Source organism: Lytechinus pictus, chromosome 13 (assembly GCF_037042905.1).
Source record: "Lytechinus pictus isolate F3 Inbred chromosome 13, Lp3.0, whole genome shotgun sequence".
In the NCBI taxonomy this organism is placed as follows: Eukaryota; Metazoa; Echinodermata; class Echinoidea; order Temnopleuroida; family Toxopneustidae; genus Lytechinus; species Lytechinus pictus.
Genome location: NC_087257.1, coordinates 13,725,699 through 13,753,058, shown reverse-complemented (window position 1 = coordinate 13,753,058; position 27,360 = coordinate 13,725,699). Strand labels below are relative to the sequence as shown.

Sequence of the window (27,360 nt, the reverse complement as noted above, 5' to 3'; positions counted from 1 at the left end):
ATAAATACTCCAAAGTGCTATTGTTATAATATCATCAATCTTCTTTTCTTTGTAATTTTTCAACAAAATATCAACATGAAAACAAAGGTCTACGTCATACACATTTGTAATCATTATGAATAAATTATAATACTTAAAATTATAGGGACAGTCACCCCCCCCCCCCCCACCTTGGCGCCGCCCCTTATCTCGTTATATTGTTCATATAGTTTATTAATTTCACGGATATTAAATAAAACCCATATGCTACGTGAACATGTGTATTGTAAACGCAACACAAAATATGAGAGATAGTGTGCGCTTTTATTTTGACCAACAATTACAATCCTACTTAATTCACATCAACATTTTATATCATCAAATAATTTATATCAATGTAAATTTATGTTGGATTTTTTTTCCTAGCGAAGAAAACGTTCCATGTTTAGAGATAATAGTAATAATAATAATACTTCTGTTATATAGCGCATAATAAACTGAAAATTTCTCTACGCGCTTTACAATAAAGGAAACAAAATACACATACTGCAAACAAGGAAAATAGACTTGTGAATTACAGAATTACTTAATAATTATTAAACGTCCAATTATTACCTATGAAATAATTACCTATACTGCACCTAGTTATGAGTTTCGGAAAAGATGGGTTTTGAGTAAGGACTTGAAAGTTTAATAAGTGATCTGTTAATTAGTTCAACAAAATTCATTGCAAAATTGGAAGTCTCGGAGTTTCGTCATTAAGATCAATGAACTCTAATGCAAGCGGATATGTCCATCAAAAAAGTATCGCTTTCATGCATGGTTTAGGAGTGAATTACATTTTGGTGTCAAACTGTGGCGATGTTTCCTTTTGAATCAGAATCGGAATCGCGTAATTTTCTTTTCTTTAAATACTTTGCGAAAATAAGAATAACATATCGGTAGGGGGCAACGTCCGTTTCAAAGTTTATCCACATAAAAATGCTTATGTTATTCAAAATTTCCGGTGACTTTATGAACCCTCCCTGCCCACGAACTTGTTTTTCCAACGAGCTTCGTTGTCCATTTTTTTGTATTTTCTGTACCTAGGATAACCTGTTTTGTCTTTGCCTTGGACTTGTATATTTTCAAACTCTCGCCTCAAGCTTTAAACGAAAGATAGCAAATCTACAAATCAAGTTGTTGCCCATCATGCCCATACTGGGATTCGAACCTGCAACCATTCCATTTTATCCGCAAGCACCACGAGACCGAAATAATTACATATTGTTGCTAATTACTCTATTGATCTCTACTCGTGTTCAAGAATATTTACGCGTATAGTCTGACGGAAGAACGTCGCCGGGAAGGACCCTGATTTTACAGAAAAAAAGAGAAGATTTTGCAAAAAGCAATAACAGAATCATTCTGTAAATTCATAAAACAGGAATTTATCTGCAATTTAACAGAACAGGTCTGTTTAAAAAGGGGAAAAGGGTGTTTTCTTCAAGGAAATTTGTAAGGTTCCATACACCAAATACCAATTTCCTGTAAGATTACGCAATCTGGTAAGATTACAGGTGTTCTCGAGACTCTGCTGCAGGAACTTCTTTTATTTTAAGGATAAATTTTCTAACAGTGTATAGGAATAATAACACTCAGCTCCTAACCCCTTACCCATGCCAAATGCTCCCCCTCTAAACTCCCCCTTCCCCCTCCCCCTCTTCAGCAGCTATACCCGTGTTGATTCCTACATGTTACTTTGAAGTCTTGAGAAGGAGAAAATCGGAGAAATTAAGAACCGCCTAAAGATTTCAATCAATTAGATTTTCCCACCATGCAATGCCACGATTGCTAAAGGGCGATCGAGTAATCAAGAAATATGGGTCATGCCACAATCAATCACCTCTACCCTCTTAATACCGGGTCCCATGTGTTTAAAGGGTAAGGACTTCATCATTAGGCCCACTCGGTCAAGAAACAGTCTATATACAAGTTAAACGAATTTTTAAATAAAACTTCAAGGAGTTTATCCGCAGTGCCTTGATTTGAATATTGGGGGGAGGGGGGTTTCATGTTCGAAGAGGACCTTTAACGATCCCTCAATGAAGCCTAACAGTTCGCTGAAGTAGGCATTTGAATGTATATACAAAAACAGGAGTAATAGCTGGATTTATAGAGTGCTTTTTGCCAGAGGATACAAAGCGCTGCTATTATTACCCCGGCTTTAGCTCGAGCTACCATCACCGGCGCTCAGTGCGTGCAATGAATTAATCCTGCCGGGTACCCATTTACCTCACCTGGGTCGAGTGCAGCACAGTGTGGATAAATTTCTTGCTGAAGGAAAACACGCCATGGCTAGGATTCGAACCCACGACCCTCTGTGTGAAAGGCGAGAGTCAGAACCACTAGACGTCTAGACCACGACGCGCCCACAACAGAAAGTGATGACCAGTCCTTCACTTGGCTTATCTTGGAAAAAAACACGCCTTCGACATCATGTCGGGGGCTGAAGTTGAAAATGCTTTCAAATCTGATTAGTCTAACCTCCCTCACCCCTTCATTGATTTATTATGTGGAGTTTTATAATGATTCTTCAATCCCTACGACACTCGTGTTTCTATGACCTAGGTCTTTGTCATAAGGTCTTCCCAGGGTCTACAAAGGGAGTATCAAAAACCATGTCTAGACCACCAAAATAAGGAACGAAATCCCCACATATTACAGTCCCATCAACGAAACCGACTCGAAACCAATCAAAGCCATTACGTTATTTATTTATTTATATATTTATATATTTATATATTTATATATTTATATTTTCATTTGTGTGTTTATTTTTAGTTCTAAAATCATATTTGATTTTTTCCTCACTATAACATATGAAAATGATGTATAATATGAAATCATTGACATAATTGATTCAGAGTTCATACATAAACATTTTAGCTAGATTATTCCAAAAGTAAACTTAGAATCAATCTGTACACATTTCTTGACAAATTTATAATCACAAAGGGAATAGTAATACAAAACAGAATCTTCTAGAAATCTCTATGAATAGAATTTTAAAACGCAAACACGTGTACTTATAATATAAACTATAGATAAATCTCAAGTTGAACATGATTTTTTTTTTCATTTACAATTTCATTAAATCAAAATATTATGAGGAAGCTACAAATAGAAAAAAAAAACTCACACACGCATCCATGCTTCACCCCGCCCCCCCCCCCCCCCCCCCGATAAACGACACAAAGGCCACCGCACACCTTACGACTGTTCGCGATCCGATTTTTAGAACAAATCGCATTTTGCTCATTTTCTGAAAATGTGAATGGAACATATCATTTTATTTGAGTTTAAAATTAATTGAAAGAATAATAATATAACCATTTTGAAAGATTGCAAGCCTTTAAGTTGGAGTAAAGGCCAAATTAGTTTCAAATCGTAGCCAATCGTACGACTGTTATGACGTCATTACGACTACATATTAAATTCGCTTTTATTCTAAGAAGGATGATAGCATAGTCACATATTTCAACATAGGTATTCGTTTGATGATTTAGAACATTACACAGTAAGATATTCCAAGTCTCAATATTAGCATCGATTTCTACTACATTTTATTCTGAAATCGGGTCGCAGACCAATCGTAAGGTGTGCGGTCCCCTTAGGACGAAAGAAGGAAAATAGAGAAAAGGAATTGCTAATGACAAAAAAAAATCGCTTGGTTTGGAGTCGGTTTTGTTGATGTGACCAGGCGTGGATCCAGGATTTTCCAAAAGGGAGGCACATTTTCCTGATGAAAATTTGATAGGCAACAAAACAAATTATTTACACCTAAAATTCAAGGTCATTTCGTCTTCCAAAAAAAAATAAGAAGCAATAAAAAAGGTCCTCTCTTTCAAAGAGCAGCACACTTGAGTAAAAATTGCATATTTACATTACAATTTTTATTATGACTCTCAAAAGGGGGTGCGAGCCGGATGTGCCCCCCCCCCCCGGTATCCGCCAGTGGGTGAGTATTCGTCTAAGTCATTGGATATCGATTTACCTAAAACAACTGTTCAATAATGACACAGCTTAATTCATTCCTGTTGAGGGGTGATTAAAATTCGTCAGCAGAAAATGAACTTGTTACACCGAAGAATCCGACTTCATACCGCTCACAACTAATGCATGATTTTGAATTGCGTTGGCGCCAGTCGATTTGCAGTCTCATCTGGTATAGTGTGACTGTGCCACAGGGCTGTGGAACACACCAGGGGCGTCTGTGAAGGAAAGGCTGGGTGGAGTTCGGGGTTGGTTTCATTAACATGTTTATTCGTTTGTCAGCGACTAATGTTATAAGCTACTAGAAACCCTTGCATCTGAGTGGCTGAGAGGAAATTAGTCAGTAAAAATCACCAACAAGAACATTCGTGAAAATGTGCCCAGGTCTTTTTCAAGATACTTACCCTAGTTAAGTATATTCCCATTTAAGGACGTTCCACAGTTAAAATAAAGTCCATGTCATTTTCACCAAATTTTGCAGAGAGTTACTTTGGTATCTATGCATTATGAAAATGCAAAAAAATAATATAGGTTCATGTGCTTTTTTTTTCTACGGGTCTTAAAAAGTCGCCGTATTTGAATGATATGCAATCTTGCGCAATCAAGAGAATTATGCCTCTCTTAAACCTCACGAATTCACCAAATGAGTTTAAATCATCTTTACTCAGTGGATACCGCATCAACTTCATCAAATTTTCAAGATATATAACAAAGTGTATACCAAAGTATGAGAAAGTCTTTTAATTGGTAAAACTATATCTATTTGGAGTCAACAGCACCCTCAATTGGCAAGAATTGTGCAAAAACTCGGAAAAAAACAAATCTTCAAAGACGTGAATCTACTCAAAAATTAAAAAAGTATTTTGTAAGCTGCACTCTTCAAAATCCATGTAATTTTCATCAAATTCGGCTAAATTGTAGAGGAATGCATACCAAAGGTGTAGGGAAGTTAAAATTATGGGGTCCATGTGCTCGTTTTTTAACTATGAGTGTCCAAAGTGATACGAGTTGGCATGGAAATCGCCCAAAATGCGCCCAAAACGTGCAAAAGTCCAATAATACCGTCTAAAATGCGAATGGTTCCCTAGTTTTGCCCCCAAACATTCAAAATCCATGTCATTTTCATCATACTCTCCAGATTTGTAGAAGAATATATTCTAAAGACATTAAAATATTAAAAATATGGGGTCCATTTGCTCGTTTTTAAACTATTGGTGTCCCAAGTGTTGCAAGTTGGTTTGAAAATCGCCTAAATAGCGCCGAAAACATGCAAAAGTCTCTTAATACCTTCTAAAATGCAAATGGTTCCATATTTCGCTCCCAAACATTCAAAATCCATGTCATTTTCATCATACTCTCTACATTTGTAGATGAATATATTCTAAAGGTATTAAAAATATGGGGTCCATGTGCTCGTTTTTAAACTATCAGTGTCCAAAGTGTTGCGAGTTGGCTTGAAAATATTGAAATCTACTAAAATGCGCCGAAAACGTGCAAAAGTCTAATTCTAAAATGCGAATGGTTCCGTAGTTTTGCTCCCTAACATTCAAAATCCATGTCATTTTCATCATACTCTCTAGATTTGTAGAGAAATATATTCTAAAAGCATTAAAATATTAAAAATATGGGGTCCATGTGCTCGTTTTTAAACTGTTGGTGTCCAAAGTGTTGCAAGTTGGCTTGAAACAGTCTATAATGCGCCTAAAACGGGAAAAAGTCTAATACCGTCAAAAATAGAGAAATTCAATGAGCGATATGATCATATTGTGTCAAGATCGCAAGGCATTGAATTAAAAATTATGATTTTTATTTCTCATAAAATAGAGACGGAGTGGTGGAAATATAATAAAGTAAATAAATTTACTTATTTATTTATTTATTTTATAAATTATAAGTAAATAAATTTATAAACTTAGACAAGATCCAGACGGGGGGGGCATTGGGGGTAGGGTTGTTCCGCCCACCTCACGCGCCCTGGATCGCCCCTGACTGCCTACTCATGAAATTAATGGCGGTGCTAGCTAACGCCGATGAAGTACAATCAGGGTTCGAGTGTGAATACTCAGCGAGCATGGCGAGCGTGCGTTAAACAGGGGCCGCGGAACGGTTTTCAAAGTGGGGGGGGGGGGCTGACCATGCAAAAAATGACAATCCTATGGTCATTTTTACGTTTTTGTACACGGTTTTGGAAAAAAAAAGTGGGGGCTGAAGCCCCCCCCCCCCTCCCGCTTCCACGGCCCCTGTTAAATGTGCCCTTGCGGAGGGGGATGCACACAAGTAGCCCATTTTTAACTTGAACTCTTTCCTCCTCCTCTTCCTCCTCCTCCTCCTCCTCCTCTTCCTCCTCCTCCTCCTCCTCCTCCCCCTCCTCCTCCTCCTCCTCCCCCTCCTCCCACATCCTCCTCCCCCTCCGTCCCCTCCTCCGACCTCCTCCTCCCCCTCCTCCTCCTCCTCCCCCTCCTCCTCCCACCTACTCCTCCCACCTACTCCTCCTCCTCCCACCTCCTCCTCCCCCCTCCTCCTCCCACCTCCTTCTCCCCCTCCTCCTCCTCCTCTCAATATATTTCACTTTATCAACAAAACGATCCCTTTCAAGGAATGGGCCTCAAGACGACAAAGAAACAAATGTTGTAAAATCCCAGCCTTTAAATCTATTATTTGCCTATCATGCGTTGTTAAAACAATGCAATTCTATATTCTCTGTATAGCCCTTATTGATCCCTTAAATCCCATTGTTTTAGTGATACATACATGACTGTTGTTAAACACTAGGTAATATGTGAGACAAATGCCATGTTTGCGACGATGTTCTGTCGCGTTCCAACCCCGGCTTTCCCCGCAGCCCCCATCCACTAAATCCCGCTGATTGTCTGACACCTCAGTAATTACATTTAATTACTCATTCACAAATATAGACTCCCTCATCAACTAAATAAACCCCTAATTGAGTCTTAAGACAGCCGAGTATGCACTTGAAGATGTAAATTGATGAGTCAAAAAGTTATGCGTTTACGTATTTAATGTTATCATGTTCATAACAAAGGATTTATACGATCGGCTTTACTCATTTCCAGGCATGCCGTGGTTCTCTTTGTTTTCGTACCAGCTGCGTAAAGACCTGAGAACATGGTGAAATATTGCATAAATTCCCGTAATACACTGAATATGAAGGATAAAGTTAGTAAGCTATCGAATAATCATAGCCAGTGGCGGTGCCATTGTAGTTGATAAAAGGAGGTAATTGTATAAAACTGTCATGATCAAGGGCTTGTAATTTTATACAAATCTATTTTTTAAATGTTTAAGTGACTTACTAAATACATTAATAAATAAATTATTTGATAGATGCATAAGATTTTTTTTGTAGTGATCTTTATTATTCATTCAAATAAATTTCATACATACATAATCAAGAAAATATAGAACAAAATGATAATTGCAGCAGTGCAATACACAAATTAAATAACAATGTAATAGACATAGCAGGCAAATTGAATCAGAACAGAGACATAATTCGAAATCATGCAAAAATATCATTTCAACAACTTATGTATGCAGCTAAAGCAAATAATAAAACAAAGACGTAACAACTATGCAAATTGAAAGAATGAATGTATATGAGCATTCTCCCGTCCCATGAGATGATAAATCGATAGCTTGATCGAACTGAATATATGAATGAATGAACGAATGAATGAATGAATCAATCAATCAATGAAATGTAAAAAAAACACAAATCCATCAATCAATCAATATAATAAATAAATAAATAAAAAGAAATAGATAAAAAAATAAAACGGTCAATAGATGAATTAATAAATGAATAAATGAACGCACATAGGGATAAATCATGAACTACATGGAAAAACAGTTATTAAGAAAATAGCTTTGAAATGGGCCGTCCCACCAATTGTATTGTTACTAGGTTGATTATGTTGTACGATGCATATTGTATATGACATCAACAATAAAATGAACAAACATACAAACCAATTCAATCATTTCAAACTAAGTTTCGTCTGTTATAGGATTAACAAGGTCCATCCTGTCAGAAGTATAAAAATTTTATCACGCACGTGAGATATAAGATTATACGTCCAGCACTTGACAACAAATTAGTAGTGGTCAGTTAACGGTCATTCAATGGTCAGTCAGCCTGGTCAGTCGGTGACTGGTCATCACTCGACGAGGACACTTGGTCTTTCAATCCATAGGTCCATGCTCAATCAAACTGACAGACTACGTATCAAAATTTGATATGATCATTCAGTCTCATACCTACTCTATTGTTTTATTATAGATTGTTTGTTCAGGAAATATATTATTAAAATCATAGAGATATATACCGCCGTCTCACGCCAAGTGGCTTCCTTTGTCACTAACGCTAATTAAAGAAGACGACACCTCTGTTGTCTTATCGTGGGCCTATTCTTTGTATATGTTTGTAATATATTGTTATGTTTTACCAGTCGTAGCAAAATGGTGCTATTCTTTTTAGGGGGAGGGAGCGAGGGGGTCTTCCTTTTTTTTTGCACTTTCTTTATGTGTTTTTCTATTTCATAGGACCTACTCTTGCTCTTTATTATACTCCCATTGTCATATATTAATCTGTTTTTGATTATTTTTATATATAAATTATAGTTCACTTCGATTGCATTTTGTACTAGGATGTGTTGTTCTTCTGTCTTGTAAAACAGTTTTGCGGCCAAGAGATCATTGCAAGAGATGTTAATTAAAAAATGATAATAATTAAGGAAATCAACATTTAACCAGATTGACCCTATTTTTCAACAAAGGTGTCACTTTATTTTTTAAAGTACGCATTGCCGAATAAGACACAGCATTGATGTCTAAATGTCACGACAATAGTTCCAAAACTATATGATAAAACATTCACGAAATATTTTTTTGATCAAGTCTTATTCATTTTGTTTTTTCTACTCCATGTTATAACTAAAACCGTTTTATCCCTTTTAGATTGAGTATACACAGTGGCGTACCGTGGGTAACGGCATTGGGGGGGCACCAGCAAAAATTTTGAGTCACTTATACCGTGTTTACACTTAATCGGCATTTGGTTCTGAACCAAATGCCGATGCAGAATCGGCATTTGGATTGCGTTTACACGTTGTTACAGCTCGCGGTTCAGAACCGCGAGCCGATGCAAAAACCTGAAATGATACGCATACCTACAATATACGTCATAATAAAGACAACGCTGGATCAGTGCGCTTACAATTACGTCACAATGGTAAAGTAATTGAAATGCGCACAAATTGCCGGTGCAGAATCGGCTTTCTGTTTACACGTAGTAAAAAAAGCCGATTCTGCATCGGCTCGCGGTTCAGAACCTACTACTTTGGTGGTGCAAATTGCCGGTTCTGAACCGCGAGCCGATTCAAATTGCTCGCGTTTACACGCTATGAAAAAGCCGATGCTGAATCGGCTCGCGGTTCAGAACCGCGAGCCGATTCAAATGCCGATTTATACCGTGTTTACACTTAATCGGCAATTGGTTCTGAACCAAATGCCGATGCAGAATCGGCATTTGGATTGCGTTTACACGTTGTTACAGCTCGCGGTTCAGAACCGCGAGCCGATGCAAAAACCTGAAATGATACGCATACCTACAATATACGTCATAATAAAGACAACGCTGGATCAGTGCGCTTACAATTACGTCACAATGGTAAAGTAATTGAAGTTCGCACAAATTGCCGGTGCAGAATCGGCTTTCTGTTTACACGTAGTAAAAAAGCCGATTCTGCATCGGCTCGCGGTTCAGAACCTACTACTTTGGTGGTGCAAATTGCCGGTTCTGAACCGCGAGCCGATTCAAGTTGCTCGCGTTTACACGCTATGAAAAAGCCGATGCTGAATCGGCTCGCGGTTCAGAACCGCGAGCCGATTCAAATGCCGATTAATACCGTGTTTACACTTAATCGGCATTTGAATCGGCTCGCGGTTCTGAACCGCGAGCCGATGCAGCATCGGCTTTTTCATAGCGTGTAAACGCGAGTAACTTGAATCGGCTCGCGGTTCAGAACCGGCAATTTGCACCACCAAAGTAGTAGGTTCTGAACCGCGAGCCGATGCAGAATCGGCTTTTTTACTACGTGTAAACAGAAAGCCGATTCTGCACCGGCAATTTGTGCGCATTTCAATTACTTTACCATTGTGACGTAATTGTTAGCGCACTGATCCAGCGTTGTCTTTATTATGACGTATATTGTAGGTATGCGTATCATTTCAAGTTTTTGCATCGGCTCGCGGTTCTGAACCGTGAGCTGTAACAACGTGTAAACGCAATCCAAATGCCGATTCTGCATCGGCAATTGGTTCAGAACCAATTGCCGATTAAGTGTAAACACGGTATAAGTGGAAACACGGTATTAGTGAGCGCGCGAAGCGCGCCCAGTTGCCAGGTATACTGACCTAATAGAGACATTTTAAGGACAGTGCCATTAAACGGATATGTATCTCACTGGTCAAATAATGCGAGCGCGAAGCGCGAGCTTAAAATTTGTGATATTCAGACCTAAAAAAGGACATTATAAAATTATTTTGTAATCATGATACGTACCTGTCTCGCTAAATTATGCAAGCGCGAAGCGCGAGCTGAAATTTTTGTAAATATTGACCCCAAACAGGAAGATTTTAATGACTATATTTTAGGAATCCATTAAGAGTATACACATCTCACCATAGTCATCTAATGCGAGTGCCAATAAGCGCTTGCTGATTTTGTTAGAATTACATCTAAACATATGCACATAAAGCACTTGTAATCATGATTAACATACCCATCTCACTAATCAAATCTTGCGAGCGCGAAGCGCGAGCTGAAAATATAGGAAATTCAGACCTGAAGAGGGGCATTTTAAGGCTTGTTTGTAGGAATTCACGAAGAGCATACGTAGTTCACTAACCAAATGGTGCGAGCGCGAAGCACGAGCTGAAAATTTTTGATATTCAGATAAAATAAAGGGACATTTTAAGGACTGATTCTAGGAATTCATGGAGAGCAGACATATTTCACCAATCCGGTACTGCTAACGTAAGCACGGACAGGAAATGTTTTATATTAAGACCTTAGAATTGGGCAATCACTTTAAGTAGTCATGAAAAAGAAGCATACTATTGTACATAAAACAATAACTCAAAGTGCGAGGAAATATATTTGGCAGTTTGGTATATATTGACTTGAAAACGGGAGGTTTTAGTATAACATGGTTATATATCTCGGTAAACAGACAATGCGAGCATCAGGAGCAATGAAGACATAGGCCCTGAGCAAATTATGTTTCATAAAGTTATGAAAAAAAATTCTTATGTAATATAACATAACATATTATTATGATATAATATAACATTATAATGAACAATAATGTCTTATTTCCCACTACGTTTCTCTTCCTTTCTCCCTCTTTTTCTCCTTTTCCCCGTTTTGTTTGGGGGGGTCAGCCGATTGGGGGGGGCACGTGCCCCCCCCCCCCCCCGTAGTTACGCCACTGAGTATACAGTAACATACTTGTAGTTTAATATCAACTTTGTCTCAGGTCAATCTGACACTGCATCCAGCAGTAACAATGGTCATGATTACGGTTGTCAACTACCAAGCCTTTCAGTCAGTTCTCATAAAGAGCATATTTTGACAGGCAGATTAAGCAGACAACAACTGTTGTCTAATCCTCAATCATAATACAAATCTAATTTCCCGCGCTTTCAGACAGGTATTCCAGATTACATATCTATACCGTTTTGACAACCATCACAACACGGCTACGCATTTGTCATGTTTGTGTTTTGAAGAAAATTGTACAAGGCATTATGATTGTAGGGCAGCTTTTGATGTATGACTTATATTTCTAATCCATGCACCCCTTGGACAGATTGATAAAAGTCATCATATTGTCAATTTGTTAAATCTCGTTTGTAATGAACTGATTGAATAGTGTCGTTTTGATTTTTGAGCGATGAATTTATGTTGATTCCTCTGCCCAATTTGATTACGGCAAAGAAGGGGAGCATTCCATGAAACTAAGCTAAGCTACTGAAATCTTGCATCTGATTGGCTCAGAGCAAAATTGTCAGTGAAATCACTGACAATATGTTTAAGTTTATGAAACACCCTCATGGTTGAAGTGACGTAAAGGATCGGACCCTCTTACCAATGTGTTCCTTCAACTTTGGGGAGTCAAGCAACCCCCCCCCCCCCCTGTGCTCTGTACGCAAATGCCTGGTATGGTCAGAGCCGACTGCTGGAAAGGGGGAAAGAACTCAAGCCTGAAAGGGCAACCATACGCCTGATTTATTTCATGACAAAATATTGATATAACACAATAACAGCCGCACCATGATAAAAATAAGTCTGGACCCGTTTTCTTTCTCAAACCATGAAAAAGATGTCTAAGAAGAGAAGCATAAAGTCGCCTCGCCGCGATACATGATTAACGTATAATGCTACCATGAAGCTAGCTCCATGATGCTATAGTCACACACGATTACAAACCGACCGACAATGATATATGCAATAATTGAAACTAACGTAAATACTAATAGCTTTGATCGGTCTCGATTTGGCTTTGTTGGTGTGGTTATAGTCGTGTTGGGGAAAACCTATGTGGATCAACGATATAGGCCCGTAGTCATGGGGATTAAATTGAAAGAGGAAAGTTTTTAGAACCTAAAGAAGGGGGAAGACACATGAGTCAAACGACTTATCATCTCCCGGAATCACTGAATCGTAGGGATTTATTTCGTTTGCTTTGTGTGTATCTGGTTCAAGCGAGGTCATGGTGGCTTCTGAAAGGATGCCAAGATTCAGCAAGAAGATTGAACTTAAAGGGGAAGTTCACCCTGAAGAAAACTTTATTGTAAAAATAGCAGATAAAATTGTAAAAAATATTGGTGAAGGTTTGAGGAAAATCCGTTAAAGAGTAAGAAAGTTATTAGAGTTCAAAGTTTTGGATATGTGACGTCATAAACGAGCAGCTGCCCCATGCGTTATGTAAAATAAAATGCAGGAATTTCAAATTTTCCATGGTTCCTGATGACCTAATTTTGTTTTCTATTCATGATCGGGTGTGAAATGATTTGTCTATTGATATACAAAAGGTATAGTGAAAACCATTTTCAATTTTCTGAGAAAATGACATTTCATTGATTTTTTACCATTCGCTATGTAGAAATGCTGCTCGTATATGACGTCACAAATCAAATAATTGGAATTCTAATAACTCTTTAATTATTTGATGAATTTTTCTCAAACCTTCGCCAATATTTTTTATTATTTTTTCTGCTATTTTTACAATAAACTTTTTGTCAGGGTGAACTTCCCCTTTAACCAGCTTAAAGTGCACAGAAAGGATAAATCGGAAACCGATTTAGAATGATTGTTCCGCCAATTATTAAATCCGCCAGGCCTCCGATTCAGAAAGACATAGAATTATTATAATTTTGCCATTTACTGCCATAAGTGCCAGAGAGACCACTACACTAGCGTATAGAAGTGGGGGGGAGAGTGGCACTTGCCCCCCCCCCCCCCCCCCCCCAAAAAAAAAGGGGGAATTCCACTATCATGGAAAGGAATAAAGAAAAGGAAGAAGAAAAAGAAAGAAAATGGACATGGGAAAGGGTGAAATGATGAATTATATTCTTGATGTCACAATATATCCCAAAAATGTATTTTCATTTGATCTTTTTTTTTTGTCGCTCACTCACGTCTTTTCGATATATGCAAACATAAATATGACCCCATTCTCGGCTCTCGCTATTATGCTACTGTAATATTGTTCCATAGTACCATACCACCAGACCAACAGCCAAAGAGGGAAGGCATTGTGTTATTTCTCAGTCGCAGGATGGTGAAGGATGCAATTAAACTTGGGATGTGGATCATTAATGTTCCATTAATCATAAATCATTTTATATAAGAGGGGTAATACGAGGAGGAAACACGGCTTAGCCGATCACCCCCACCCGATCTCTCTACACCCCCTCTGTTCTTGTTTTGATCCCAAATACATGCTTCCTCCAGCTTTCAGTGGGCCGTGAACAAAAGTGGTGGGAGAACTTGAAAGTGGAACATGAACTTCCATTCTTCTATCAATATTAAAATGGTTAAAGTTGTATACAGTCTTTCAGTCTTCGGTATAATTATGTTGTGGGTTTTCTTCAATCGTCTATTGAGTTAAAAGGCATTTAGAGTGAGGGAGTTTCAATTTGATTGAAATGCTACATCGCCGTCTTTCCCTGCATGCTTACGATTTAAACATGCAATTTTTCTTTTTTTTCTTCCTCCTCCTTCATCTTCTCCTTCGCCTTCCCCTTCTCCTCCTAATCCCTTTTTTCTTCATCACCTTCTTTTTCTATCACTTCACTATAGTTGCTTCTCCTTTATGTTCTCCTCTTCCTACTTCTCCTACTTATCCTCTTTTTTTTCTTATCCCTCCTATTCTTATTATCATTGTTTTTCCCCTTCTTTCCACTTTTTCTCCTCCTTCTCCATCTTCTCTTTACTTTTTTCATCCAAATTTAATGCTTTAATTATATATTATTTGATTTGTGACGCAATACGTTAATGGAGCTTGATAAACATGATAGAACATTAACGAGGTTGAAATATCTATCCAATTACAAAAGCAAAACAAGATTATTTTGGTAAAGATCACTGAAGATAATAGGTCCATGCAAATACTAACATGATACTGTGCATATCGAAAGGTATAGGACAAGTGTTATCACAAACTTATCCGAAAACGAATGTTTATAACAGGAAATTTCTCACCTTTTTTAGAAATCCGAAGGACTCGTGCATTAAATTTGACATTTTAAATAATATACTCTCACATAGCCGATGTATTTAAATCGGTTGCTGCGTGGGATGTAAAGACTGCTTAAACTCGGATTAGATTGACGCAAGAAATGCAGGGAGAATATAAGTTTATTTTTTAATCGTTTCGCCCTCCTAATGTATTCATTTAGAGTCCACACATTATACGACCACATTTGTTGTGACTTCAAGTTGATAAATAAACTGGTTATCGTGAATGTCAGGTAGCAATTAATTAAGCTTGTCGTCGACCAACCTAATTCCATTTCTAGCAGGGATCAATTTATATTTAGCGAACTGCTTATCCTATCATTAATGTCCCAATGGTGAGCCCAAAACATGAAAACTATTTTTTTAGCGCAGACATGCCATGATTCTGAATATTAATCCATCTCGACTTAACATCCGACTCAACATCAAGTGGAAGGGGCCGACCTCAGTGGTTTAAACCTAACCCGTTATTAATCCTGATCTGAGTTACACCCCTCCTCGTGCACTCCTTGGGATTATAAAAGATTAATACAGGGGTATTTTGGTCCATCATCTATACGTCATGGCGTTGCAACGCGTTGTGGGAAATAGCTACATTAATAATAATTAATCAGAACTACTATAATCATCATGACAATAGTAGAAGTAGTAGTAGTAGTAGTAGTAGTAGTAGTAGTAGTAGTAGTAGTAGTAGTAGTAATAGTAGTAGTAGTATAAGTAGTAGTAGTAGTATAAGTAGTAGTAGTAGTAGTAGTAGTAGTAGTAGTAGTAGTAGTAGTAGTAGTAGTAGTAGTAGTAGTAGTAGTATTAGTAGTGGTGGTAGTGGTGGTAGTGGTAGTAGTGGTGGTGGTAGTGGTAGTAGTAGTAGTAGTAGTAGTAGTAGTAGTAGTAGTAGTAGTAGTAGTTGTTGTTGTTGTTGTGATATTAGTAAAGATAATACCACAAATGATAATATATTAATAGTGATGATATCAATTGTGTCCATCCGATTATCATAACCGTAGAAAAATAGTACTACAGTGCGTCCCACAAAAAACGAAACCGAGATTTATCGACGATTTATCATAACTCATTCACAAATACAATAGACAAATGACCTACCATTGTAAAGCTTAGAATCTCCTCTTTCATCTGAAATCACTAAGATTATTTCTCATTCACGCATGAGTGAGCAAAAACAATTTGAAGAGGGGATACCAAAAAGTCATTTGGCGGGCTGTATCTGGGTTTCAAAAAGAAAACCACATTTTTAAAAAGTTCAATATCTGCTCTTTAATTTGAAACCTCAATTACAGAAAATGGTCAAGAAATAACAAAGTTCTGGTTATTTGAAATAAGGCTTGAATTTCAATAATTTCATAAAATGAAGAGGTTCTACAGACTAGCGTTCAAACTCACTTGACACTCTGTTTTGTTGACGATCAGCCATGCATAAGTCTTTTGGGAAACCGGTGAAAACACGTTTATTTAATGAAATTATGGAAATACAACCATTGTTTCGAGAGAACATAACTTTGTTACTTCTTGACCATTTTTTGTGATTAAGGTATCAAATAAAAGAGCAGATATTGAACTTTTTAGGCATGTGATTTTCTTTTTGAAATTCAGATACCCCCCGCCAAATGAGTTTTTGGTATCCTTTCTTCAAATTGTTTTTGCTCACTCATGCGTGAATGAGGAATAGTATAAGTAATACCGGATAAAAGAGGAAATTCTAAGCTTTACATTGGTAGGTAATTTGTCTATTTTATTTGTGATTAAGTTATGACAAATCATCGCTTAATCTCGGTTTCGTTTTTTCTGGGACGCACTGTATAATGGCGCATCCGTAGTATAGATAAAATATAAGGAGAAAAGAAAGAAAATGATTCACCAACGAAGTATATGATAAACGAAAGACTCATACACCTTGCAGAAGAGCGTGTCATTCATGTAACGCCATTTCCGTATTTTTTCATGTTGTAACCATAGCAATCAAGACCCTCGCAAAATTTCCCATAACACTTTAACATCACGATTCATGAATACATTTCAATGTTTCATCTGACGTTGCACAGACACATAAAATCTACCGATATTATCTAGTTACTTCGAATGATAACTGCAGTGGCGGCACCAAGGGAAGGGGCTTCCTCAGCCCCCTCTAATTTTTTTAACGAACAAAAAAAAGCTGGAGTGATTTGTCAATAGCAGATATATGCTCCCACCGTATCAAATTCAATCTGTAAGTGGTCAAAAGTACCATCTTCCACTCTTCAAAACTTGAAAAACAATCTCACAGTTTTTGTTTACTTGTCCGCCCTTGCCGCCAACATTGCCTTTTGCTCTCCGCTCACCCCCCTCCCCCTCCCTTCAGATCCTTATTCCGCCACTTGATGAATGGTCTTCCATAGGCGCTGACTGTACACGACTTATAATTTAGTTGAAGATCATCAAGACAAGGGGCCTAGAATAGAGAAATAACTTATTCCATTTGTTAGAATCGTGATTCAATTTCCTGAAAGGATACCGTTTACGAATGAGTGTTGTTGGGATAACACAGCAATAGGGCAGACTCGTCTTGGATTTTTCTTGAATCAAATTAAGTTTAGTGCATGAGACATATAGCTGTATAGAAGGGTCATTTGGAATGTAGACCAACGCAAACAGGGGGGAGGGGTGGCAAACGAAGGAATTCAAAAGAGTATTAAAACAAGCTCAGAATGTAAACGTGCACTTCAAATCTAATAGTTGTGCTTATGCACTGACGTACAGATGGGGGAACCTTGCGGCCATGCTCCCAAACCCAGCCCCCCCCCCCTTAGAAAATTGGGGAAGAAAATGAAAGAGAATAGGGTGAAAATATATAATTTCTGAATAGTATGTCAAAATATTTAATGAAAGAAAAAATTGTACCGAAAATGACAAATTTTATGCACGCTCATGGCCGTACGCAGAATTTTTTTCGCTGGGGGGCAGCACACGTATACTTTTTCCCAAAAAAAACTCAAAAGCGAGGGAGCGAAGTGACGAGCTTGTCATTGGGGCGTTTTTAATTGTTTTAAAGTAAAATTGAAGGATTTTGTGCATACTTTTGGTGAGTTTTGTGAAAATTTCCAGAGAAAAATGTAAGCTTTCAAAATTTCTGCCATCCCCCCCCCCCCCCCATCCCCCGCTGCGTACATCCATGTGCACGCTCGCTTCACTCGCTCAATACTTTTTAGAAAATTTTCCCGAGACTCCAAGTCTGACCCCCTCAATTGTTTTGGCTCATTACACTGAGCATAGGCTTACGAATCACCATGGCCATACGCAGGGGGGGGGGGGGCAATTGCCCCCCCCCCTCCCAGAATTTTGAATACTTATATCTTTTTTACTGAAAATTTTCACAAAATTAACCAACAGCATGCACCAAAACCTACAATTTAACTTGACAAAAGCAAAAATGCCCCAATGACAAGCCCGATGGCTTCGGTCACTTCGCTCCCTCGCTTTTGAGGTTTTCTTTTCGAAAAAGTTTGCACGTGCTCCCCCCCCCCCCCCCCCCCACATTGGTTAGTACAATACAGTTGGAAAAAAAAAATCATACTATGAGACCACAGTCACATAGGCAAAAAGGTCCAAGACCGATCAAGGATGCTACGATATTTCCAAAGATATGCTATCCTTTGATTTGGAGTCAGTTTCGTTCGTGTGACCGTGTTCATAATGACATCCCTATGAATGCATTGCTTTTGACATGAGATGTGCGATATCAACCGGATGTACAACATTATTGGTGTAAGTCTAACTTACCATCTTTGGCATTCTTTGGTTGCGCATTCTCTTGTTTCATCTTCTTAATGATGTCAGCGCCATGACCTTGTGGCACCACGCGGACAGTTTGTTTCTTTCTCTTCCGGACTCTCTCCCTCTTCTTCTCCATCCTCTCTTCCAGCTCCCTCATGTCCATCACATCGTAGTAACCTGGGAAACCGTCTCCATCGTCGTCTTGCTGTCTCAAGGAGAGCGCCCTCTCCGCATCACTCTTCAGCGTCCTTCTCCTTTCTTCGGAGTTCGAGTAATCCATGCCCATCAGAGGGGGGAAGATTTCCCCCCTCTCACCAGCATCACCGCCCAAATAGTAGGACAGACTCTCTTGTTGTTCCAGCTTCCGTTGCATCCCCATCACGACCCCACCCCTACCACGCCCTCGACCCCCTCGCCTGACATGGATGCTATTCCGTGATGCATCCACCACAGTGTCCTTACCACCAGTTCTTCGCCCGATCTTGTCATGGTTTTTCATACCACCAGTCCTGCCTCCGAGTCCGTGAGAGTGTATGAGGCTCACAATCATGACTGTGGTGAGCATCGTCAAAGCAACTCCAGACCTCAAGATCTTTCTTCTCGTATACCATCGCCCCGACATCCCTATTTTCAACATCATGATTTAATTAATCCTCAATTTTCCCAATCGCTAACTAACCCTTGATAAATTACAACAGCTTTTGGCAATTTCGGATGCATATGCCTACAGTGCAACACACACACGCGAACAATTCACAAGTAATTCCACTTGGACATAGTACCGTTTCCAAGATTAAGCTCGATAAACATTCATCTGTGGTAAACAAATCACAAATTCATTCCGACAAACCGATTTGGATTTTCGTCAACCCAACATTTCCTCTCCTATCTTCTGTTAAAGCCAAGCTTATGATCGCCTCGAAACATTATTCCCTTATATACCATCGTTGATCGAAGCAGGATGCGACGCGGGCCTTTAAATCTACCCACGAAAATGTGATAGAGCTACCCTGCACTATTTACCGGAATATCTCTGAATATCCATGATCACAGCTTATCCCGATTGAGGCAGCCACGTAATTAAGGAGCTTGCTTTTCGAGGCAGACGACCTAACTCTTGCAAAAGATGATAATTCACTTTTGGCGCGAAGCCATGGTACACAAATCGGATGCATAGGCGAAGTTTAAGACAACTGCTTTGATTCCACGGTTGACCTATGTATCTCTCATGATACCGATCATGAACGAAGAACTAAATTGTTTTTGCAAGTCCTTTCGTTGAGTGCGGCAATATTCTGCACACGGCACCAATCAGTAGCGGATGTTGACGTAACGAAAGCTTTCGACCAATCGCATCACGTCGCATGCGCATGCTCCACTGAGCATCAACCTGTGCGTGTTGTAAGCGTCGTAAGTTATTCATCGGATCCACACTGAGTTGAGCGAACAGCGTGCGAAAATAAAGATATTTAATTGAATAAAGTTTGAGTAGATAAACACATTACTGCAAGATGAATATAGAATTAAAGAAATAAAGACGTTGGCTATTAAAAGATCCCAGTTTTGTTAAAGAAATGGTGTGGAATAAACATAAAAATATTCCAGACAGCATTTAAATGCGATATAGAGTTTGGAAAATTCCCAAGACACACACACTATATATGGTGATTTTTTTTTTTATAAAATCAAATTATGTTATGACCGAACGATTCATATTGCAGCTAGAATAAGTCACTGTCTTAAATAATTTTTAAAAAGATATTCATGTTTCTTGAGAGATGTATATTTTTTAATCGTTTGAATTGCTGTTTTATTTGAGATGAGTTACACTGCTTTCGCTTAAAATTTCACTTAAAATAAATCAATCGTGGGTATTGGTTCCATATCTATTTTAATTTACGAAAGTAGAATTTGTTTTAATATACAGAGCATGACTTATCAAGCTCCTGCAAAAAAAAAAAAAAGCATGGATTTATCTTTTAAAGGAATTTCGTCGAATTTAAAGCCTATTTATATTGCTTTATTGCAAGTTTGAAACAAAGTGAATTTGAGCAAAAAAATATAAAGTTCCCATCGCGCCAGGCCTTCACATGATTGTATCTCCGTATTTTGAGTTAGGAAGTTTAGGGATTATCATCAAATTAGACATGATCCGTTATGTTTCAGCGAAGAATTAAGCGGATATGACTTCCAAACATGACGGGCAAGTTTTCCTTGTAAATAGCACAAAAAGCTTGAGCCCGATTTTAAGACGTTTTCAAGCGAGGAAGATGATTGCGAGAAAGAGACGATATGGGACGGGAGAAAAACAGGAAAACAAGAACAAAGAGAGGGAGAGAAAGAAAAAGAGAATGGTACGTTTAAAAAAGTTGAAGGATATAATGAAAATAGAAAGAATAAAGGAACATACAACACATTATTGATAAGGAGAGGGAGAGAGAATGAGAGGGGGGGGGGATTATTTGAAGTAGTTGAAGGATGTGCTCTTAAAACGGTTGGGGGGGGAGGGCCCAATTTTTAACTATCACTGGGCAACATACTGTCCACACAACTATTAGTTAAAATCTGTCCAAATTGCGTAATAAAAACTAATGATTGGCTAATAAATTTGCTCGTTTGGATAATAATTGCCGAGAATATTATATATATATATATATATATTTTACCAACATACATTCCCCAACACAGTGGACAGTATGTTGCCCAACATTTTAAGTGTGTGTAAATGACAGTAATAAGAGGGGGGGGGGTAGCCACACGGAGAAACATAAGAAACAAGGTGAGAGAGAGCGAAGGAAGAGAAAGATAAATATAAATGTTGAAAGATATAGTGAAAAGAGAGAAAAGAGATTTTAAAAGACGATGAGATAATACAGACAAGGAGAAAAGGAAAATATAAAGATAGACGGGGAGGGAGGGGGAGAATGTTGATAGAGAGTCGGGAGGCGTGAGTATTTTAGTTGCCTTTCAAATAGGGACTTCCTTGTCTTAAGCTTATTGAGTAATCAAATAACCTACATTATTCAATTTTCATGGATTATTTCTGAAACACTTTTAGATCAGGAAAGCGGCAATCTGTTGATAAGTAGGGCTTGATCATCACATGTTGTATACATGGAATGTCTTTCTTCAGATACCTTCACACCTGGTCTATGACTCTGCCAATTTGAATTTAATGTACCGAATTAGCTCTTCTCTACTCATTCAGAGTCTTCAGGGGGCTTATCATTCATGTTACAGGAATTTTAATGATAGATTGTAAAAGAGAATAATATTAATATGAAAAATGCAATTTTGCAATGCACTAATACGACACTGTGAACTCTTTGCAGAAGAAACATTCACTCACTATCCTTTTTCTTCTCTTTCTTCTTCTCCTTCGTCTTTTCCTTTTTGTTTCCTTCTTTCTTCTTCTTCTTCTTCTTTTCCTCCTATCTTCTTTTTCTTTTTTTTCTTCTTCTTCTTCCTCCTCTTCTTCTTTCATTTTCAATGCGTTTGTTTTTCTTCATAAAAGAGTCATCGTGTGGGACTACACGACGTAGGCCTACATTTCATTGGCAGCGACCCCAACCCCCTTCCGCCACCCCCCCCCCCTAGATTAACAACAAAAATATATCACGAAATCTCCGCCTATATGGAATCACCGCCTTGTCCATAAAGTGCAATTGTATCAATTGCAATATCTCTCCAAGCAGGATGAATTCATTAATCAAAATTACCGTTAAAGACATGCGAACACTGTCACTTGCTCCTATACCAATGTTACGTTTTCAGGGTTATGTAATATTGATCGTGTAGTTGATTAATGTAAAACAATTTCCGTAAAAGAAAGATCACATGTTTCGGTATGGTCTGCACATGACTGTCATGCACATCTCGGGGGGGGGGGCATTCTCTTGGTAAATTATGATGAATACTGATTCAAACCAAAGTCATGACCACGATGATCTGCATAATTCAATCCCATCAACATGAATTCATGAGTAATAAATACAATACATAGAACAAATGAATTGACAAATGAATTGATAAAAGAATGAAGTACTGAATGAAAGATTGAATGAATGACCTAATCAATCAATCAACAAACGAGCTTATAGTTGAATGAAAAAAATCAATGAATGAATGAATAAAATAAAGGATAGAAAATGAAGAATAAATGATGATTTTACATTCCCGAAAAATCGATCAATCAATTACGATGGAGCAATCACATTTCTCCATCGATTCAACCATGCCAGACACCATGATGAAATAAAAAGAATATGCTTTTGAAATACCCCGGAGCAACAGGGGGGGGGGGGGTGGGCACCATAAGTGTTTGTTTTAAGTAGTGAAAAGGGGAAGAAATACGATAGAAAGAAAGGCTGGTATAGAATGAGACAGGTCCTGGTCACTTAGTGTGCAAAATAATTGAAACCTTTAAAAAGAATCTACACCTTTCGAATTCGTGTGTATTCATTTCCAACAGAAAATACAATACAAAAGTAAGCATGAACCCCCCCCCCCCCCCATCTACTTTGGGACTCGAGTCCATCTCAAACATATTTATTTGTGGCAAATGAGGTTAGAGAGCAATGGGAAATATTGTAGAACACTTACATGTATCTCGTGAAATAAACTGAATATGAACTCGAGATACCGGAAGGAAGTTTTGACCTCAGCTGACCTGGATGGGTGTGTCATGTCATCTCATGAACAACTTAAAACCTCTCTTAAGTTTTGGTAATCATAAATCATGGGGTAAGTCCCCCGAAAGTAGTGTTGCAGAGATCATACCTCACTGGTAAGGGCATGACCAACTAAAAAAAAATGATTTTTCGGTATGCAAAGGAAATGGTGTCACGCACTCACTATTTTCTTTCGTATTTCATTAAAGGAAATGTATTATGTTTCAATCTTTGCCGATTTGACAAAAAGCGTGATATGACAGCATCTCTGACAATATCTGATATTCAAAATGCAAATTCTCTTGAAGTTTTTAAACGTATGTATAAATGCCATTATTTTAAAGCTGTCGTTTAATGACACGATATGTATTGTTCTCTAATTGACCGACCTTCTTTTATTTTTTCTCCCTCCTCTCTCTCCCCCCCCCCCCCTCTTTCTCTTACTTTCCTCTCTCGTCTTTCTTCTTTCATTTATCCTGTTCTCCTTCTAGGTCAGACCGTTTATGAACTTGTATATTGTGAGCCATTGTAGTCGTTACTCCTATTTTAAATAATTGTGTACATTGTATATATTTTGTGTGTATGTCAGGACCTTGACGTAAAACAGCCTCGGCTGATCATGATGTATCTTTATCCTGAATAAATATGTTACAATCTCCGTTTATGGATCACAATATTAAAGTTGCAACATTGTCCATACCACATGATCAGGGCCGAATAAAAAAATGCATGGTATCATTATTTAAAAACTAAAGATTTTTCATATTTCATATGATAAACTACATATAAATAGTAGGTGATTTCATCGGGTTTCCCTCATTAGTATAGCGACCGGGACTATACATATAACGCTTTGGTTAAATCAAGCAACACTTTTAAATGCCATCACTTTGTCCGGCTTTGATGATATTTTTAACGTTATGTTGGCGTGATGTCTCTTCAAAAAAAAAAAATTTTGCTTTGGGGTGGAACATCCTGCTTCCTGAATCACTGTTTATATTTTAAGGATTTAAATCCATAAAAGGGTGTAAACTTGTCGAAGCACCATCAACAAGACTCACTCCATTACTAATGATCATCTGACCATTCGAACAACTCCTAAGTGCTCAAATGCATTTCTGAGAGATGCATTTCTAAGAATGGTAATAGTCACGAGAATCCAGGAATATAAGGACGAATGAAAATGCAACCGTGTTTTTATTGTATTTATTCTTTTATTTGTGTTATCTTCCTTTTTTTGTGCACTGACGATGTCCTGTATAAGTATGAGGAAATGAAGAGAAAAACGTACACTGTTAGAAAAAACAGAAGGCTATACAGAAGAAAATTCAAAAACAGATTTTACAGAAAGAAATAACCAAATCATTCTGTAAATTGTTATAATAGGAAATATTTTGTTTAACAATTTTTCTACAATTTTACAGAACGGGTCTGTTTAAAAAAAGGGGGATAAAACAGTTTTATTACAATAAATTTGTTAGGTTTCATACACCAAATACCAATTTTGTGTAATTTACGTAAATGCATGCAAGATTACAAAGTGCAGTAAGATGACAGGTGTTCTCGAGACTCTGCTGCAGGAATTTTTGTTTTTTTGTTAAGTAGAAATTTTCTTACAGTGTACCTGAAAATACAATGTGAATTTCAACCATAATTCCAACTAATGATACTTTGAAATACAGTAAATTACCATTTTGTTTGGTAAACCTAGATTATTTTACATTCTTCTGGTTGCTCATTAAAAATTTCACGAAAGGTGATTGTCTACGAAATGCCTTGAACAAGGACCTGGGTGCGATTTTTGAAGAGGGGGGTGTTGAAAAAAAAGCAAGCCAACAAAAAACGGTTTGCTCCGAAATGAAGGTGTTTTTGGTCGGAAGAAAAAAATGACTAGCAAGCTTAAAAAAATCTGCATTTTAGCGTACCAACCTGATTTCTTTTATGGGGGTATACTGATTATGGAGTATGACAGACGCAGCACCCCTAGACAAATATCGGTGGGTGTTCCTGCACCCCTACCTCCAAGGGCCATGGCCTCGAAAGACACTTTCTTCAATAATAACTCATTTCATGAACAAACCATCGTGTAAAGTATTTGATGGAGGCATACAAACGAAAAAAAAAAGTTTTGTTTTTCCCTTTTTTTCCCCTTATATTTCATTGTGGTCAATATTGCTGCCTTTTTAGATATGTGAATCAGTACTGGTAGATAACGGTTGCTATAGAAACATATACCCAAATAATAAAAAAGGACTATAAACATGATCTTGTTTAATTATTAAGTGTGAATAATTGTTAATGTTATGGATTTCCTGATTAATTGTTAATATCCATCTTTATCTCTGTTTTCGATGAAATGACTGTTTCCAATTAAACCCTGGGGGAATGACTCACACAGATAATAAACCCCATTCAATTTACCGAGGCATTAATGGACCTGTTCGTTCGCCGGGGGCTCCCCTGTAATCTAATTTACTCATGGCCAAAATATGGCCGTCATGAATTCATTTTCTCCCTCAACAATTAGGCCCTATACAAGTTATCCATTTGTCCGCAATATGGAGATCATTAATTTGCTTAAACGCGATAAATGCGATTTTTCAATCAAAGTTATAGTGTGGTATAAAGTTCTGATCCGACGTCATCAATGATACAGTTCCACTAAAACAAAATAGATCAAGACCGATCAAAGCTTTTGCGTTATTTTCAAATAGCGTCGGTTTAGAGTCAGTTTCATTAGCATAAATGTAGCATTGTTTTCTGTGCTTTGCAAAGTATTTTTTCTCAGTATGGCTATATCATGCATTAAAGAATGTATTTTCACTATCGCAATTTTTATTGAATATTCTTGTATTAACTGACCGATTTTGATTTTCACATCCAGAGTTATAAACAAATATATTTTGTTTAACTCTTATCGATTGTTTCACTCTCTCGCTTGGGATCTCTCGTATAGATTAAAAAAACAAGGTCGCTTCATAAGGCCCTATGCCACAGGGTGGAATGTGAGAAGATCTTTAGGACTTAAATACAAGACTGATGATTTAAAACCTATATTTTTTATCATTTTAACTTAATTAATGAATAAGTATCAACACTGGTCAGCTTTAATGGCTGCACTTGATCTAGAAAATTATGGGAGATCAGTAACCTGTCTTGTCGGATCGAATTATGATGAGCATACTTTTGTTGGGCGAGACAGTCCGAAAGACTAAGCAATTAAGGTGGGGCCGATGAGTAAGACCAGCTAATCAATGCACACTGTAGCAGTGATCAATGATCACGGGAGAACACGATGACGTGATCATTGGTCACGATGCACGTGTATCTACCGCAAGCATAATTTACGGCACACAATGTCGTGATCAGAAGGTGCATGGCGATGAGAAAGGCGGGTCAGGGTTAATCCAAGATTATTATTAACAGACAGAATCATTAGAAAAAAAACCGAACAAACATGAGAGACAAAAAGAAAAGTTTACACGAATTCAAATGCGGCAGTGCTTCCTCGTGTTTATAAATTAGGCTTTTATTGGGGATCGTCCAATTCGGGGGAGGGACGCCAGAGGGATTTAAGAAAAAAATATATTTCTCTCTTATATGTCTTACCCATTCTCTCCCCACCCCACCCCACCCTTTCCCCTCCCTCCCTCCCTCCCTCCCTCCCTCCCTCCCTCCCTCCCTCCCTCCCTCCCTCCCTCCCTCCCTCCCTCCCTCCCTCCCTCCCTCCCTCCCTCCCTCCCTCTCTCTCTCTCTCTTTCTCCCTTTCTCTTCCTCTGTCTATATTCCTCTTTCTCTCTCCATGTCCATGCTCTCTCTGACCATGGTCAAGTTTTCCTGTGATTGATACTTCACTCGACCATCACTGTAGCGGGATGCGGATCGCCTCACCTCGCCTGACAACCGTCTCCATTTACCACGCCTTCGAGGATGCATTCAATTATTACAAGGTCATGATCAAGGTCATATTCATATCCTAGTCCTGCTGTAATAATTCGATGGGTCTGATTACAGAAAAAACCCTTCATTTTCTAAGGGATACGGCAAACGATTACTGGGTGACGAGAGAGAAGTAGAGAGAGA

At 38.1% G+C, this 27,360-nt stretch overlaps 1 protein-coding gene across 1 annotated transcript; it reads right to left on the bottom strand.

Annotated features, from left to right (window-relative positions):
- Positions 1-1,270: 1,270 nt before the first annotated feature.
- Positions 1,271-19,229, bottom strand: LOC135156444 (uncharacterized). Its single transcript, XM_064108942.1, has 3 exons — positions 18,614-19,229; positions 6,411-6,566; positions 1,271-1,332 (listed from the first exon to the last, which is right to left on the bottom strand). Exons 1-3 carry the CDS (start codon positions 19,227-19,229, stop codon positions 1,271-1,273), a joined length of 834 nt encoding a protein of 277 aa, XP_063965012.1.
- Positions 19,230-27,360: the final 8,131 nt, after the last annotated feature.